Source organism: Scomber scombrus, chromosome 13 (genome assembly GCF_963691925.1).
Source record: "Scomber scombrus chromosome 13, fScoSco1.1, whole genome shotgun sequence".
Taxonomy (NCBI): domain Eukaryota; kingdom Metazoa; phylum Chordata; class Actinopteri; order Scombriformes; family Scombridae; genus Scomber; species Scomber scombrus.
The window spans coordinates 18,647,081-18,666,891 of record NC_084982.1 but is presented as its reverse complement, the minus strand read 5'-3'; the positions used below and the strand labels follow the sequence as shown (position 1 = coordinate 18,666,891).

General features: G+C 40.5%; 1 protein-coding gene across 1 annotated transcript in view; it reads left to right on the top strand.

Annotated features, from left to right (window-relative positions):
• Positions 1-1,733: 1,733 nt before the first annotated feature.
• LOC133992868 (E3 ubiquitin-protein ligase SH3RF3-like) overlaps positions 1,734-19,811 on the top strand; it is a 103,731-nt gene continuing 85,653 nt past the window's right edge. The window contains exon 1 of the mRNA XM_062431646.1: positions 1,734-2,186. Within this exon, the coding sequence (XP_062287630.1) occupies positions 1,782-2,186 (405 nt within the window). The 5' untranslated portion in view covers positions 1,734-1,781. The remainder of the gene's footprint in view (positions 2,187-19,811) is intronic.

Below are 19,811 nucleotides of genomic sequence, written 5' to 3'. Positions count from 1 at the left end.
TCATTCACCGCATTCACACACACACATAATACATTTTATGTAAAAACCATCTCACATTGTTTATCATTTGCATCACTGATGTTTCTAGGATTGCCAATTGTGTGCCTTTCCTCTTTAAATGGGAAATTGTAGAGAGCGCTCAGTCAAAGCTGGAGAAACAAAAAAAGAGTCAACTTATGACCACCAGGTGTCGCCAGAAACCAACATTTCCTAAAGCATAGCCGCAGTTACTGAGGTGAAAAGGATGTCTGCCCCCGTCTATTGGTTATCACAAGGTGAGATTTTGTTGTTTTAACTATGATGCTGTGCTCTGTAGATGTACACAATAACTCAAAGAAAATCAAATAAAACCAGCTGAAATCTAGTTGGATTGAAATCTAGTATAACATATTGTAATCAGTCTTTAAAGACATTTGCATCTGCTTGTCTTGGTGAGCAAGGGTGATGGCAGGGATAAATCTCTCAACCTCTCAGGTTGTTTGAAAGGTGTGATACCAGCCCTCAGTTTATTTTCTTCATCCAGTCTGTATGAAGGTGTGAGAAGAGAGTAAAAAAACCTGGCTGGTAATAATTGAGTGACTGTCTGTCTGTAGTGGTTGATGAAGCCACAGCCTGTCTTCTTTTGGCTGCCTGGTTCTACTGCATCTGCCTGTCTCGTTTTCTTCAGCTGTCTTATCAGCCATAGTTGTGGGATAATTTGCATGACTTGGAGCTAGTACCTTTGGTTACCTAGAAGACCCCCCCCCCCCCAAAAAAAAAAAAAAAAAAAAAAAACTTTGATTAACATAATAATTTTACAGGATTATTGCTCGGCTATGATGACCTTTTGACAGAGTTGATGTTAAACTTCATGACAGCAAATGACTGTACGTTTAACTTTAAATGTGTTGTTCCAAATAGTCTGATGATAATTTCGACTGATTGGCAATAACATGTATGTTGTTAGCCGACGTCAACCCACCAGTAACCCCAGCACTGCCTAGATTAACAAAAAAATGACATGATGCTACAATGATTGATCCTCAAATTTCAAAGTTAACAATCATTATTTATGGTCTTGTTTTTCCTTGTTTTTGAGCTGCACTCCGAATTTGTTTAGGCTTTTCATTTTCTTTAAATCTTATCCTCTGCTGGTTAAATACACTCCTCTCTGTCATACCCATGAATACTCTTTCGTGTTCTGACTATGATGATCTTTTTGAGGGGATTGGGTTGATTTCTGTGGTATCAATTAGATGTCCCCCTCAGTGTTTGTAGCCTGTTTTCAGATGGTGTTGAATCACTGAGTCTCGGTACTTGTCTCTCTCTCTCTCTCTCTCTCTCTCTCTCTCTCTCTCTCTCTCTCTCTCTCTCTCTCTCTCTCTCTCTCTCTCTCTCTCTCTCTCTCTTCTCTCTCTCTCTCCTCTCTCTCTCCCTCAGTCTTTATCAATCTGTCTCTGGGGCGTGCGCGCGCGCCGCAATTCTGCTCTGCGCGCGGATGATGATGATGAGAGCGTGACCTCACCGCTTTCTGCACAGCTGCTGGAGAGAGAGGGGGAGACACACACACACACAAACACACACGCGCGCGCAGAGAAACGGAAACACGTTGAGGGAGACAGAAGTACAGAACAGCGGAGAATATTGAGGAGAGGTGACTGTTCGGTGCTCGGGGCTCCGTTGTGGGGCGTCCGCTTGGCTGCTTCCCGCCGGCTTGCCTCCCAGAATGATCTGTGCTCCCGGTTCATTTCTACGGTACAAGAACCAGTCGCCGCGGCGTCCCCACGGACACTGAAGCCCAGATGCTCACCCTCTCCGCCGACATGGACGAGTCTTCGTCGCTGCTGGATCTGCTGGAGTGCTCGGTGTGCCTGGAGCGCCTGGACACCACGGCCAAGGTACTGCCGTGCCAGCACACCTTCTGCCGCCGCTGCCTGGAGAACATCCTCAGCTCTCGGAACGAGCTCCGCTGTCCGGAGTGTCGCATCCTGGTGGACTGCGGGGTGGACGACCTCCCGGCTAACATCCTCCTGGTCCGCCTCCTGGACGGTATCAAGCAGCGGCCCCAGCGAGGGAACGGTGGAGGAGGAGGCAGGCAGTCCCTAGCCGGGGGCTCGCTGCAGGGGTACGCAGCCGGGATATCCGCTTCTCCCCCGGGCAGTGCAATCAGAGAGCTGCCTGTAGCCACCAGGAGCTCCCCTGTAAAGGTTGGTTACTTTTTTTTCCCTTTTTTTTTTTTTTTACCATCCACAAGTCTCTAAGCTCTGCAGAACACCAAACATCAACACAACTATGTGTAGATGTCCGCTCATTTTTTTAATTAACCCATGTTTATCCACAAAAACACACACTTATTACAAATGGGTTGGAGCCCCTTTTCTGTTCAACACACTGTTATTTCAGCATAATGGCAACTTTAAGATCGCTTCTCTGTACGATGCTGCCCAGTATAGCAGCAGTCTTTTGGTGGAAGAGGATTTTGGGGACAATTAAATTGTACAGCTGAATTCCCCACTCTTTATCTCTCTCTTTATGTTCAGCCGAACAGTGTGTTCAGCATGCCATCTGCACAGACACCCAACTGCTGTATGGTTATGGTTTCATAGATGAAAATTGATATGCTCTAAATGTTCACGCAGTGAGACTGATTGCAGCATAGATTGCTGGATAACTGAGATGAATAAAAAACTTGGTAACTGAGTCCGAGTTATGGAGCATGGAGACAGAGAAAGAGAGAATAAAAAAGCATTGCTTCACTGTAAGATTCAACTGAATGGAACAGCAGAATTGCATTGCGTTGGTTTTTATCATATTGTTGTTGCTGATGTTGTTGTCTATGGACTGTTCAATCGAATTATTACCAGTCTTGTGTACAATTCCCCACTGATTTGGCAGCATAATTAGGTTTTTTCCTGTGATGCCACATTAAACTCAAGCAAGTGAGTGAGAGGATGAGAGATACAGAGACAGACTGAGAGGGTCACCTGTCTGTGTTAATGTTGTGCCATTGTCCTGGTGAAGTCCAGTTGACCGCAGGCTGCAGCAGTGTGAGGTTTCATAAGCCAAATGGATAAGGAATCAAGAGCCTTGTTTACTTGCTATACAGTGCATCCAATGCATTGTCTTGAAGCTGTAATGTGGCAGTGAGACGGAGAATGTGAAAACAGTACTGTGCTGCAAAAAATACTGTTGATCCACTGTAAAATAAAATCTTGCGCAAAAAAACTTGTGGTGAAATATAAAACACCCAGTTTATTGCAGTTGATATCAGATGTTTCCAAGACGCTGCAGGAATTAAAAAAAAAGTCTGACCAGCATTAAGTTCTGTATGAGAAATGCAAGCAGCTCCCTCCATCAGGAAATACTGGATTCATTCTCATTTGCATGAGACACAATAGTTGTGATGACTTCACTCAGTTGACAGAGTTTTTTCTTACTTCTTTTGTTTAAAGAAAGCCAGGATTGCCAGAGTCAATACTACTCGGTGTAACTTGTTAAGGTGGATGTACTGTATTTGTCTAAGCTGATCTTGTCAGGCAAGCTAGCCATTGATTGAAGCAGTGGAGCGCTTTGGTGTGATGAAGTGCAGCAGCAGCGAGCAGTCACTCATTCATGGCGATGAACAGCAATTCAAACCCTCAGTGACATTTCCACTAACACTTAACACTCCATTTCAATTCACCCAATAAACATTACTTGTCCCTACAGAGCAGTTCTGAGGCCTGGTGCATAAAGAAAAATAGTGCACACACAAAAGAGATAAGCTGCAATACAGGGTTTTAAAATCAGAATCAGATTAATTGCCAAGTAGGTGATCAGATTACATACAAGGAGTTTGCGTGTTGTTGTGGTGTGTAGCAGTCAGAAATATACACAAAGTTAAGAAATCTGAATATATTAAAAAGCTGTACATGGAAGAAAAATATAAAATGTATTCTGGTGAGGGGAGCAACTACTGATTAGATTTTAAATATGAAATAGAAGAGAATAAGATGAATGTACAGGATACATTATTCATAATAATATTAAAGCATTTTACATTCATGTACAGTATATGATCAAAGATCACTGATGTTCAAATGGGAGGTTGTGGAGTGTTATGTTAATATAATGTGTGATGTTGGTGGGGGGCTGATGCAGAACTGTTTTTGTGGCGGGAGGTTTGGGTCTTGACAGAGCTCAGTTTCTTGCCGGAGGGGAGTGTTGCAAAAAGTTTATGTACGGGGTGGGAGGGGATGGTCATGATCTTTCCTGCTCGCCTCAGTGTCCTGGAGGCATGCAGGTCCTGGAGGGACAGCAGATTGCATCCGATCACCTTTTCAGCACAGATGATACGCTGCAGGACACTTTTGTCCTTGATAGTTGCAGCAGCATACCTGATAGTGATGGAGGATGTTAGGATGGACTCAATGATGGCTGTGTAGAAGTGCACCATCATTGGCTTTGGTAGGTTGAACTTTTTCAGCTGTTGCAGGAAGTACATCCTCTGCTGAGTGTGCTTGCTGCGGCTGCTGATGTTTAGTTCCCACTTGAGGTCCTGGCTGATGATGATGGTTCTCAGGAAGTGGTTGGACTCCTCAGTGTCGACTGGGGAGTCACACAGGATGATGGGGGCGAGTTAACATTAATGATGTTTAGATTGAAACTGCATTTATCATGCAACTATTTATGTTTTAAACAAATGTTTGTCAGAAGGTCCCAGATCCCAAAGTGATGTTAATTTACAATTTCACATTTCAAACATAAAATGAGTTTAGGACCATTCATAGGATGAAAGTTTTGAGAAATGTCAGAAGTATTAATATGTCTGAAGAAGCCTTAAGCCTTATAGAGGGAGAATGCAGGCATGAGTGCATTAGAGCTGCAACACTTAATCAATAAATTGATTGATTTATTTTCTGGTTCCAGCTTCTCATATGTGATGATTTGCAGTTTTTTCTTTATCATGTATGCAGTAAATTGAATATCTTAAAGATCTGAAATCTTAGTTAGACAAAACTGGCAAATTCAATCCGAGATCACAATGACAATAAAGAAACTGTGAATGCATTTTTTCACCGCTTTAAAAAAACATTTGGTTTTTAGTTGATTAATCTTGAAATTTCGGCAGATGAATCAATAATGAAAATGATTGTTAGTTGCAGCTGTAGATTGCATATAAACACATACACATTTACAGAGTGCAGACTTTAGTCGTGGTCAGTCTGTGTTTGTTTTAGGGCCCCATGGAGAGAGCACTTCACTGTGGGTGTCTTCTTTATTGCCACTAAACACGCACATACACACACCCATTACCCCCTGCAATCCCCTGCAGCCACTTTGCCCCAGTCTCCTCCGAGCTCCTTTGGGACCGAGGCTTGGTGATGAAAGTGTGAATTAATCTCCTCTAACAGTGGGATATGGTGTGTGAGTCTGTGTGTGTGTGTGTGTTCACGCGCATTACGACGTGCATCCCCCTTGCACACAAAGAAAGAGAGGGTCTTGCAGAGGGAGTTAAATCTGACACACTCATGCAGTACCGCCGCATACACACTTACTGAAGGAGTCAAATGGGTCAAACAGAACACCACGTCAGGTATTAAGGGTTGTAGATGAATGTGTTGCTATGGAAATAGAAGAAGAGGCAGACTTGCTGAGTCAGCAGCAAGGGCAGCTTTTCCCTTCACTGTTTGTGTTATTTGGGCTTCTGATCATTTTTGTAGCACTCTAAACTACGTGCCCAGAAAAAACATCTTAAATTATTAGCAGACATACCTCATAGGAATATTTCACATTACCTGATGTGCGCGTTTTCAGCCAGGCACTGAAGGGAAGTTTTCTGTGGGATTGTATTGTTTTTTTTTTGGGGTTGTTGTTGGGACTTTTTCTCTTTTCTTTAACAGGAAATGTAGCCTGTTAGCAGTTGATGACTTTGACAACCTGTTATAGTCCCTTGGTTGTCATGTCATACATTTAGCTGTTGCAGAGATGACTTGCCTCTTGTTCTCCTGTTCAAAGACAGCAGTGCGGAGACACATATGGTCCGCAAACAGAGGAGGTGTTCTAACAATGCAACAATGTTGTGTAAACAGAATATTGTGACTGGAATACATTTGTGTGAAAATTTGTGGGGGCTTTTCCGAGTAATACAAGATGTTCATTAGGAACCTCAGTCGGTCTGTCTTTCAATGGAGCTGTCTGTCCTCATATGATGCTTATGTGATGTTTCAGTCATGGTATAATAACATTTTATCCGTGTCTTTGCATTGGCGTCTAAAAATTTGCTTCGCCCCCTGTCTGAACACACTGTTACAGTTGGGAATGTTTAAAGCTATTTGATCTGATTTAGAGCTGCAACAATTAGCCAATGTATTTATTTGTCAATCAAAAGAAAATTAACTGCCAACTATGTTGATAATTAATTAATCCGATTTTTTAAGCAGAAATGCCAAACATTTGATGGTTTCAGCTTCTCAAATGTCAAGATTTTCTGGTCTTCTTTGTCATGTAAAACCGTAAATTGAATATTTTAAGGTTCTGGACTCTTAGACAAAAGAAGACATTGTAGACTTTGATAAATTGTGAATGCCATTTTAAAAATATTTTCCTCTTTTAAACATTCAATTGATTAATCAGAACAATCTGGTTTAGATTTCTATTCAGATCCTGCTGATCAATTCTGTTTTTTAAATACTATATATTTTGATTCTTGGTCTATTATTTAAGCCAGAAAATGAACCAAAACATATAATATTGAAAGCCACGTTTATTGTTGGCAGATTTAAGCTGCCATTTTGTCATAAATGACAACATATTGTATTTTGTGCTTCTTTTTTTGTTAAGAGATAAAACAGAGTAGAGTGGATCTGCTGTTTCCTGACATTAAACTGATATGATTACAATGATGTAATTACCTGCTGCATTATTCCAGGTCTTCAGTAACGTCACAATAGCTGATACTGTACACATACTGTAGTCTTCTTACTGTTGCTACGAAGATTGGCTGGATATCCTCAAAACGTTAAATGTGAGGCCATGATCCAAAGATAAAGTTATTAGTTGTTAAGTATTTCTTAACATTAAGAGACCATCAGGCTGTTGTAGACAGACTGTCGTAAGTTGTAAGACAGACTGTCTCACGATGCAATGATTCTCATACATCACTATCTGTATATTCTTCTGCAGATCGATCTACAGTTTTAATATTGTTATTTTTTATTACCATATTTAGAGGACTGTGTAGCATTGGTGGAATTGTTCACTCTCTAAGTACTTTCTAATTTTATGTATCTGTTTTCGCACTTTAAGTTCAACAGTTCAAAGTGAGCCCTCTTCCTGTTTTAGTTGCGGCTCTGTCTTTGTGCCATATGTCATTCCTGCACATTTCCTGCTAATCTTGGCCTAAGACAAGATGCATAGAACACATACAGAGCAATACATATGTAGAAACAATTAACACTGTGAGGGTCTCATTTCTGCACAATGCAGCTTGCTGTCAAAACCCATTTAAGAATGATGTATGAAGGCAAACGTCAGAGAAACACAAGTGCAGATTGGACTTCTTTAGATGAGCACAACAGGCAATCTGATACAAAGTTTTCAATTGTCAGAAAAGTTTTCAAACAGGCTTATATTCAAGACTTTAAAATATAATTAAATCAATACTTCACAATAAATGAGGCATATGACTTACTGATCCATGATTGTTTCCTGGCCTTGGCTGGCCGGCTTTGGCAGGTTCTGTATGTCCTCCTGCTATGTACTGTACTGTTGGTCTCATAGGTCATTACAATGACTAATAGAGGTATTCATCCATCAGCCATTGATTGGTTTTTAAAAGTGTCTGTGTGAAGATTCAATTGCTGCATGGTGCATATATCTTGATTTTTTTTCTCATCATTTTAATGATCAAACAAGAACAAGAATCCAATAAATTCTGCACATTAAGTTCTTGTCAGAGACGGACCACCATAAAAGGACTCTGTGGAGCTCTGCCAGTCAAAACATTGGTATGTCATCATCAAAAATCCATTTTAAAAGCCCCTGTTAGACACTAGGTCTATAATGATCAAATAAGTATTCAAGCAAACTGAAGCATCCATCATTTAATTGGGTAACTTGATATTATCAGCTCTCACACTCTGAACACACAGTTTTATCATCAGATCATCATCAGATACTGCTTATTATGCTTCCACATGTTACAGGATTACCTGATCAGTCGCGAGAAATCTATAGAATTTAGTTGTTTACTCTCAACCTTCCCATCAAAGCAGTGTGCTCTAATCACCTCAACCCTTCATCTCCTCCCCTACCTGTATTTAACCTGAGGTTGCTGCGGTGACGTCTGGGGTTACCATGGTAACAAACTGCAGCAATGATGCCACCTGCTTTTATCTCTGGAGTGAGACATCGCTTTGCCCTGTCATTCCCACGTGTCTGTGTGTGTGTGTGTGTGTGTGTGTGTGTGTGTGTGTGTGTGTGTGTGTGTGTGTGTGTGTGTGTGTGTGTGTGTGTGTGTGTGTGTGTGTGTGTGTGTGTGTGTGTAAGGATTAGGTTGGGAGTTCCAAAAAGGAAATGGCCCATTACCAATCCCTGTAATGAGACTTTGTGAGTCTTTTGTGTTACAGCGCCAGAGCACACAGAAGACCTAACTTTAACCTAACCTTAAAGAAAACATGTCATGCTTTTTGTCATTTTATTTTTTTTATACTGAACCAGCAGCCCTTTGAAGAAATAGGACTGACCAAAGTGTCATCATCTTCCAAAAAGCATTACTGTTAAGGTGTAAAACTCACATTGGTCCTGACTAATATAGTTAATACAAAACCACATGCACACATACTCACATGGTCACACTTCCTGCTCTACAGCTCCATTCACAGTTAATTTTCATATCTTTCACACCTTTAACACAGTGTTAGAAAGGCTCATTTTTCTTTGTTTCTTCCTTCTCTCTCTCTCTCTCTCTCTCTCTCTCTCTCTCTCTCTCTCTCTCTCTCTCTCTCTCTCTCTCTCTCTCTTTACACACATGCACACGAACACACAGACGCGCGTGCACATTCATTCACATTCATTAGTGTTATAAACTGCCCATCTCCAGCAGTAAACAACAAGCTCTCAGTCATTACCTCTAGATTACCCCCCAACACCACCACCACCACCACCACTTCATGAATACTGAACGAATGACTGACACATGCTGTACATGCACATGCACACAGACACACACACACACACACTCAGATACATATGAAGAATTCATCCTCTCAAGTCTGAGAATATCTCTCTGGACACATTTCTCCTTCTAAGCATGTATGTGTATATGAACCAAGATCTCTGTGCTAATGTACACACATTGCCGTTTTTTACTCATCCTTTCTCATCTTCCTCTTGCTTTTTCTCTGAGGTTCATGTGAAGGGAACTTAATTAATTTTAGTGATACCACATAATGAAGCCTCTCTCCACACACACACACACACACACACTCTCTCTCTCTCTCGCTCTCGCTCTCTCTCTCACACACACACACAGGCACACACACACACACACACACACACACACACACACACACACACACACACACACACACACAAATGTGTGTATTGCCACTGTAGGGGTAGTTAAAACTAGATGACTGCTCTGTGCCTCCTGGGATGTTTTGGCAATTATGCTTGTGTGTGTGTGTGTGTGTGTTTATGTGCACCCACAACTTTGCACAAGTGTGTGTGTATGCGAGCACATCGTATGCATTCATCTGTTTCCACGCCTGTTTGTTTGTTTACTGGTTATATTTTTCTCAACACCAGGCACAATTGGATTTTGAATGGTTTGCAATGAGGCAGCCCACAGCCCGTATTCAGTGTCTAGTAGTTTAAAGGGAACATATAATGCTTTTTGTGATTCTCTGTTATTTTTATACAGTTTTTTTCTGTTATTTTTGAACTTGAGGTAAATGGTAGGGGGTTGTTTCAGCCTTCATTTGCAATGTTACCTCTGCTTCCTCTTTGTGATAACAGTCTTTGTTAGACTGTTTATGCCTGCCCGCAAATGGCTGTCCATTACATAGCCTTTATTGTTAAAGTTGTTTCATGTGTTGTTTGTGTTGTTCACTCATATTTTGGATCGGATTTGGGTTCCATGTACGGATTGTTTACGTAGCTGTATGGGATGTTGCCAGATACGCCGTTTCTGAAAGCTAACCAATCAGAACAGAGTGGGCTCATCGGGAGGGGGGCCTTAAATAGACACGAGCTAAAACGGCCTGTTTAAGACAGGCTGAACTGAGGAGCTGCATAAAGGAGCAGTATAAAATAGACAGGGAGCTTCTTGAACTGTAAATCATGCAAAGATATTCTAGTATAGACCTGTAAATGTGCATAATACGTCTCCTTTAATCCATTTTCATGCCATAATATATAAAATGTTATTCTTGTCAGCATAGAAACAAATCTATTTTTACTGTCCTTTGAAATACAGGGTGGTACGAAAATACCTATGGCGAATGGCAACAGTGCATTATTATGCAGTAAACATCACGCCTATCATCTGAGAAAATGATGAAAGCAACTGGATAAAATATCATTTTTAGCAAGATTGGCATTATTTGTTTTGTTATACTGATATAAACACCTGATAATATGAGGAAAGTTGTGTTAAAACTGTAGTAGAACTTCCAGCTGTGTAGTGCTTGTGGTGGAATATTGGCGAGGATGTATCAACTTAATATAAATGAATGATGAATCAACTAATAATAATTTAAAATGACTTGCTTTCTAGCCATGTTTGTTTTGATTCAGAACCATAAGACGGCTTTGGCGATGATGTTGATGATATACTTCACAATGCTTAACGAGTGAGACTTCTCCTCAGTGTCCCCTGTATTTACTTTCTTTACATAACGAGTTGCCCTAATTCCTTGTGTACATGTTGCCCTGAATCTGGGTGATGTCATCTTATATAAGTCGCTATCCTTGGCCCTGCCATCATGCTGCCCATACAGATATGGAGGTGGGTCAGATGATGGATTGATGGATGGAGGCAGGGTGGTGGTGGTCAAGGGCAGCTTAAAGCTTGGGAGATGATGTAATTAGTTAGTGTGTGTATGTGTATGTGTGTGTGTGTTATTTAGTTTGGGGGGGTTGATGCATAATGGGTGTTAAAGCCTAAACAAGCTTTGGAGTTTGACTGCTATTCCCACGGGTGTATGCGTAGAATCCCATCAATCCCATCCCCCAGCCGCACAAATACACACATCAGGGTTAAGGGTTAACCCCCTCGCCACTGTTCCTATTGTTACTATGGAGATGAGGGTGAGAAGTCACTGGTCACTGGTTAGCGGTCAGGCCAGCACATTTTAAACAGTGGAACAGCGGCATATTTTAAGGTTGAAATTAAAACGTGGTGCCATGAAGATGCAATGAACAGACTAACATGTAAAATGTCCAACACGTCAAAGTCAAACAATTAAAATTCATTTTTGCTGAGAAATTATTATCTATATTATCAGTGTCCTGTGAGAGTACCACCTGGGGGTGTAAATTCCTTGTTCACACTGACAATGTTGCGTAGGCACAACATTGTCAGCTTTGGGCTGTCTGCTGCTGCTCCCTGTTGTGATCAAATCATGGGGTAACATACAGATTGTTGTATTAGAGGACTTCTCCCTGCTGTCATTTGACAATTGGGTCATTTGCCATCACCACAAGGAGACTCATGACAGAGAGACAGCTAGTTAGACACTCCTTTTTTATAATATGGCACGAGCGCAACACTCAGCTGACTAACTCTGAGTGGAATATAAACTTAACAGCATGACGTGTTGTTCCAAATATTAAACGTTGTAATGGGACAAATATTGAAAATTGTTAATAGTTAAAAATCAAGACTATGTGGGCTGATTGAAAAGGGGAAAAACATGTCTTGTATCGACATTTTATGAGTTTTACATAGTTTTATGCAGTTTTCACACATGTTGCATAGGTTTACGCTCCTTCATGTAAAGCAGAGCAGGTGGAGACCGACGGCAGGGCTGCAGGGAAAGGTTTTTATTCTTTGAACGTGTAACAAAAACCTAAAGAGCATAGCGCTGACCAGAACAGAACCAACAAAAAAACTGACAAAGACTGATGATAACTAGACAAACCGAGACAAAGGATCAGACAAAGACTGAAAAGAAAACTGAACTTAAATACACATGGACTAATTACAAATGGGACACAGGTGAGTGAAACGGGACACAGGTGAAACACAAGAAGAAAATATTTCAGAATAAAACAGGAAGTAAAACACAAACAGAAAGTCCAGGCAGGATGTGACATGCAGTAATAATACAGTTTGTATTTCATTCTACAAAAAGTGAGGAGGCTTAAAATAACATTAAGCTTTAAGTGAATGAATGCTGAAAGTAATAACAATTTTACCTCCTTGTTGAGTGGGACTGGAAGAAGCACAAAAGAATGACTTTATAGATCACCAGTTTTAATAGAAGTAAATAGACGACAGAAAGCGTTGATGCATGCCACGTGGTGTTGTGTAAAGCAAAAACTTCATAATTAGTTAACTATCTGGAATCCTGTCGGATGGGTGGGCATTCATGTGCTACTTCCTGGTGGGAAAGTCACAGCTTCTGGCATTGTGCTCCATGTTTTCTGGCCAATTAAACCGGCAACATTCAGACCAAACCAGAGTTCACTGCTGCTGCCATCTGGAACGCTCAACGTGCAAGCAGCTTATAACAGTTTTCTACTGTGTGGGAAAGGTGTGAGCAGTCATCGTTTGTGAGTCTAGGTAGTTTTCATTTTGTATGTAGATTCTGCTAACTCATCCATCAGCATGCAATGTAATGTGTGTGTCTGTTGTAAGAACGGATGAGGTTCCACTGGTGATGTGTTTGAAGATGTGTGAAACGGTTCTCTTGGGGGGGGGGATTTGTGGAAACACTGTGGTTTCTCCAGGTGTCAGACAGTGCAGGTGTGTATGTGTGTGTGTGTGTGTGTGTGTGTGTCAATGTCTTTCACTTCCTTCCTGTCTTATAGCAAATATGCCTCCTCCATCCTCCACCTCCACCTCCTCCTCATCTTTCTCTGTAATGGAGAGATGTTGAAATGCACCCACCGCCCACTTTAGACTTGGCAGGAAACAGATTCTTGGCTATGCTAGAGAAGAGAGATCGGTGTACACACTCACACACAGACACATGCGCGCAGTAACACACACACATCTGAAGAGAATTTGGAAACATGGCAGCGAACGCAGGTCTTCCTCTCCATCGACCTGCTGTTCATTCTCACAGCTCTCAACTTCAATTCATCACCAGCTGTGTTTATGGACCTTTTGTGAAATCATTCTTTTCTCCTCTTTTTTATTATGCCTGAAGGACTGATTGAACTTTCAGAGGTAGTTCAGTCCCTCCTAAAGGATTCTCTTTTTGTAAACGTCACAATAATTTGCGCTCTGAAATGTGTTGTTTGGACTTTTCGGCAGTTTGAAGTTAGAATATAGAAGAAGAAGAACTATGGAAGAAAAGCTCACTTTGGCAGAGCTTTTGTCCCTTCTGCCATAGCCGCACTGAACAAACTGCCTCGCTGGCACAGTGTACAGATGGAGAAATATCTGTGGGTGTGGGTGCGGATACATGTATATGTGTTTGCATACAGATGGAGGAATAAATGTTATGTATAAGTATATGGTGTACTTATCTGTATGTTTCTCTGTGAAATATGTAGAGGCTGTGAAAACAAATGTTCTGCGGGACAATAAGGACTATATCTATCCATTCTTCCACCCTTCCTTCCTTGTTTCATTCCTTCCTTCCATCCTTCCTTCCTTTCTATCCATCTAATGTATAGACACACAAAAAGTATTTTTTAGTAGTTTAAAGTCAAACATATGCTTAATATGGTATTAACACAACAATACCAAGCATATATAACATCTATAATAGAACCAGTAGAGTGATATCATGAGCTCAAAATACATTTGGGGTTAAATTGGTCCCTATAAATTCATCATTAAGTACAACTGATCCCTACACACACATTATAGGATTATTATCACAGTATGAGTGGATGTGTGAAAGGCGCCATATGGCCACCATAAACTTACTAATGAGTATTACACATAACTCATTTGTGAGTATATAAATATTGTTTTGATATTATAGTTACAACAGGTTTTTTTTCATTATGGATACGTGTGATATTCTTCTTAAATGTGTGCTGCGCATGGTGCATATTAATTTTTGGGGGTCAGATAAGAACATTTCAGGTTATTTCGGGACACACTCTGATCCACAGTGTTCATGGCTGCAGTACAACTGTGATCAGCTTTCCACTCTGACGTCCATGTCCAAACATCCATTCCTGGCTCTCTGTGTGTGTGTGGGTGTGTAAATACTATGTGTGCAAATTCAAATCGGTATCCATGTGTGTGTGGTGTTTGATGGTGGTTTGTGTGTGTATTTAGAAATAAATGCCCTGTGTGTGTATGTACAGTGTGCCTATAAATAATCATGTGCATGTGTGTGTGTGTGTGTGTGTGTGTGTGTGTGTGTGTGTGTGTGTGTGTGTGTGTGTGTGTGTGTTTTTTTGGCTACTTTATGTTAAGCTAAGGCTCTCAACCTGTTGGAGTGCTGTAGTGTTGCACTTGTTCAGGATGATGTGTTTCAAAGTTATTGTCATTCAGGACCAAACACAGGGGAACTGCACTGCATAACGATATGTGCAAAATAGTAACACACAGAAAAACATACATAAGATCATAGGCTATAAAACAGATGGTGATTATTGCACAAGTGTACAAGTAGCAGTGTGTGTGTGTGTGTGTGTGTGTGTGTGTGTGTGTGTGTGTGTGTGTGTGTGTGTGTGTGTGTGTGTGTGTGTGTGTGTGTGTGTGTGTGTGTGTGTGTGTGTGTGTGTGTGTGTGTTGTAGGGGTGTGTGCAACAGTTGTTCATGGTAGTATGTTAGAAAGGAAGGGAGTGTTCGGAGAAAAGTTGGAAGAAAAATGCAAACGCCTAGTGGTAGTTATGTAGTGAATTTTTCACTTTGGTTCTGGTGTGTGTGTGTGTGTCTGTGTGTGTGTGTCTGTGTCTGTGTCTGTGTCTCTGTAAGAGGGATCTGGCAGTTTTCATCCTCCAGGACAGGGATTATGTAAGCAGAGAGAAGCGAGGTCAAATACCATCCTCCCTACCGGCTGCATTCTGTTTAGACTGGGAACAATGGGAACACTGGTACAGTTCAACTCTTCTGCTCTTAGATGTAAAAACGCTCTGAACTGAAAGCTGTTTTTACAGGTGCTGGATATTGTGCAGCCACTGAAGCCCTGACTAATGTTTGCACTGTTTAATCTCACTATTAAGTGTCACTTTAAGAAACCTAGAGAGGAGATGGGACATATCAACAGAGACTGGTCGCCATGGCAACACACACAGCTCGAATTAACATCCCTGTTTTATAAATCCACTTTTTATCGTCCACTGTTGCACAATGTTTGGGTTGTGGCGAAGAGTTGTTCCAAACATCCTGTATTCTAAACCACAGGTCACAAGTTTTGAATAAAGTTATTCGAATTTCATGGAAAATGTACAAATGAGTTGAAAATTTGATTACATGTCTATGTTTCTGTCCACATACAGTAAACACATTTACACACAGACCTGCTGTGACAAGTGTCCAGCCTTCTGTGGATAAATTGCAGTAGCCTCTGTGAATTTTTACCTTTTTAAAGATGATTTCACACCAGTCAAACACATAATTTGTACTCTTTTTTTTTTACCTATAAAGTCCAGTGACATAATGATATAATCGTAATTCATGTTCAAAGGCAGCTTGACGTTCAAATTCTCTGGAAGGCTGAACGGCAAGTCCATAAATGTGGCAGTATGCATTTATGTGAGAGGTACACAGTAAAAACTCAAGCAGTCTGGCTGTGACTGTGAAGCGCTTATCACATCCACCTTCTAATAACAATTAACAACATATTGTGTACAAGTAGGTTAACAGAACAATTCAACCATCTAAACTCAGTGCTGCACTGCAAATATTGGCATCAGGAGTAAAGGGGAACATTTATAGTAACACAGCTGGCTGCTGGTGACTCTTCATCAACCCGAACCTCCACCTCTCGATTATTGGGTGTTTTAACAATCGATTGTTCCCAAGTAGATTGCAGATAAACATCAACAAAATGGTTATTAAATTATTTGTAATATACAAGTGAACGTCTGTTGTTGTAGATATTCATACTTTATTATAGTAACTACTACTCAATTAGATTTTTTTAAATGTAACCTAGCATTGATATTGTTAATCAGATAATAAACAGAACATCTGCAGGTATTTTGGACATTACAAGCATGCTAACACATGAGTAAAATGTGAGGATTTGAAGCTCTTATGTGTCATGCATGATAGTAAACTTTATATCTTTAGGTTTTGGACAGTTGATCAGACAAAACATGACATTTGAAGACATACTGTAACAGTGGGCTCTAAGACATTAGAAGGGGCATTTTAAATTATTTTCTGACATTTTATGGACAAACAGTGAATGATTAATCGAGGAAAGGTTAGCTGCAGCCCTAGACTGACAAAAACAGTGTGTTCCTTCAGGTTCTTTTGGTGACTTTCTGTGGGTGGAGAAATGTCTAATCCTGACCACAGTCTTTAAAAGGATAAACAGAGTGAATTTCAGTCAGGAGTGGGATGCTTTGCGGTCCAATTTAGTCATTTAACCCGAGTCAACACTGTTCTCATTGCATTACTCGTCAGTGAAGTAACTTAAAGTTAACAAAAAGGAAACGCACAAAGCTTTATAAACTTCTTCCAGAGCTTCAGTCTGACACTATTTGTTTCAAAGGGGCTTTTTTTGCATCAGACTAAATGTTGAGTCACATTCAGCTTTTAGCAGCCTCGACTGAAATGACCAAACAGAAAAATCACTGCTGTAGCTCTGCTGTGTGGGTTTATCTGTTTATGTGTCCGTGTGTGTAAGTGGCTCTATCTTTAATCCTGTGTGAGTCATACGTAGTGTGTGTGTGTGTGTGTGTGTGTGTGTGTGTGTGTGTGTGTGTGTGCGTGTGTGGCGTGTGTGTGATGAAACTTTAGGTCCATCATCTCCACTCCACACCTCATTTCCAGAGAGACAAATAGAGATGTCGCAGTTATTATTATGTTGTAAATCCCAGCAGGAATCAATCTCAAGCACTTTTTCCCCCTTTTGTTTCACAACCTGGCAACTAACTGATACACTACACAAAATGATGCCCTCATCAATATTATCAGTATACTTTGATATTATATATATAAAGAGGATGTCATATACAGCAAAGTATACAAGTCAAAAGTTTAAACACACCTACTCATTGACTTGAATGAGAAAGTGTGTCCAAACTCGACTGTATAAAGGATATTTTGCTCATGATAATGCCACCATAGATCATACTGGTAATATTGCAACATAATTGTCTATGATGCATCATGAGAGAGGAAAAACATGCAAAATCATATTCACAGCACTGTGAAATGTGTTATTATTTAAATGTCAGTTTATCCCAAACTAGCAAAAGGCCAAGCTGCCAGAAAGCAGAACTGTTGAACAAAGGAAGGAAGCAAAAAAATAACTCACACTTTCTACTTTTCTGAAATTACCAAAAAGAACCCCCAAAAAACAGAAAAAAACAACAACAACGCAAATTACATCGTTAAATAATCCTACACATCATTCAAAAACAGCCAAACATCTAACAAGAGAACATGTTGGAATATTGCTGCCAGTGTATCCATAATGTGTGATTTTATTTAACTGGCACAAACACTGACAATCTTAGAATTAGTATTCTCTCCGAATCCTAAACCCCTCAGCATGCCGCTGTGCCGCTGTGCATCACTGTCATCTCTTTCATGTTTCACTTTCTCCTTTCTCTACTCCCTCTCTTTCATTACTCTCATCTCTGTCTTTGAATGATGTTTGTCCACTCGCGGAGGGACTTCTAGCAAATGATTGCAGCCACTTCTCCACTCAGCTCTCCATTCATTCTCTTCATCCGCCCTCAGACAAGTTGGCTGAGGTCCCAACTCATCTCGGGCCTCGTTCACCGAGTCCTGCCAGCTCTATTAAAACTCCATAGGTCATCACGCTGTTCTCTGGCACAATCTGCATATCGCGGCCATCAGGAGATCTTATACTATGTCCACTGTTCAATATTAGTCTTTTAGAAACAAGGAAAAAAGGTTTTGATGTCTAACACAGAGAAGATGTAACCCTTAAATTAATCTTAAAAATATGAGCGACAGCTTTTGTGGTCTCGACCCTTTTATTGTAGGTTGCTGGTATGACCCTGAGGCTCTACACTCAACTATAATTGTTTTTTTGGTCGTCGTCATCCTCTTTGAATCTGAAACTGCCAGACAGTTCTTTCAGATGCCATTTCCTGATTTGATTTCCCCCTTGTCACCACCACCATGTATAACTCCTGACTCATTGTGTTCTCATTTTTGTAGTTCTCGTCCAGCTTTGTCTTTTCCCATCACCGCCTTCTCTTTCTCTCTTTCTTTCTTTCTCTCTCTCTTCTCACTTCTGTCTAGCACATGTAACATTTGTTTTTGTTTTCTCCCTCTGCCTGTGAACAATTTGTCATGCACTTTTCCCATTTCTTGGATATATCTTTGATAGGCCACTATTGGCTGATAATATTGGCTGACCGATATATCAGTTGGGGCTTTACTGGGAATTATAGACAAACCTACCCACTCCAGCCTCATACAGTAACACTGTTGGGAGGAATCCTTGGTTGTGCACTTTTCAAATAGGGTCAGATAGTGTATCATTTCTGTGGCATTTCTTAGTAATGTGCACATTTTACAGTTTAGAAAGACTACCCGAATCATCCAAAATCTTTATCAGTTTGTCAGACGAAGAGACTTGTACTGATTTTAATAAGAATTTTAGGGATTTAAAATAAAAGTCAAACAAGAAATTGCTGCTTGTGCCAAGTAATCTATAAGGATGTCATCAATTGTCTCCTTTCAAATGATTTTAATAATAATAATTTGATATAATAATGTGTTTTACAGATTGCAGTCCCTGAAACTGCCTTTTTCACAGCTTTCTTTCAGGGGTTTGAGACGAGCCAAACTTTTGTGTGTTGGGATAGATTGGTTCTTATTATGGTTGAATTGATCCTGCCAGTATGGGCTGCTAAAGATTTTTAACAGCCAAAGTGGCATCTAAATGCCTCACAGAGGGCTGCAACAGAGAAAATTGTCCCATCTGCATAAAGAAAACCTTTCAGATTTCGAATGAAAAACACCTTTGATACCATAAAACTGTAACTTTTAAAGATATTATTGAAATAAAAAGTAGTGACTTCAACTATCAGAAAGTCATTTTGTTGAAACTGCATCACCTGCTATGAATTTAATTTACTCCACACCATCCTGAGCTACTGTGGTGTGCAGTCATGGCCTAGTTCCACCATCATGCCATCACGTCCCAGAACTGTTTTTCTCAGGCTATCAAGACTAAAACTAGGCTAAAACTGAGTGCAGTGCTGAACAGAAATTTTATGTGGATCATCATAGTTTCTTTTTTTTTCTTCCAGTCTTCAAAGAAGCTGGCGATGGTTGCGATGGCAGCATTAATCAATGCTGGTGGAAATGTACTGGGGAGCCACAGGAGATACTGGCACAGTAGTAAAACTGGGACATTGTCAGGCCCTGCAGCCATGGCTTTCCCTTTTCCTCTCTGAAAACACATTCTTTCATACATTAACCCTATTTCTCTCTTCATCAACACTCTCCGCCTCCCTATCTCACCCTCCTTCCTCATTTTTTCTCTCTTTCGCCTCACTCA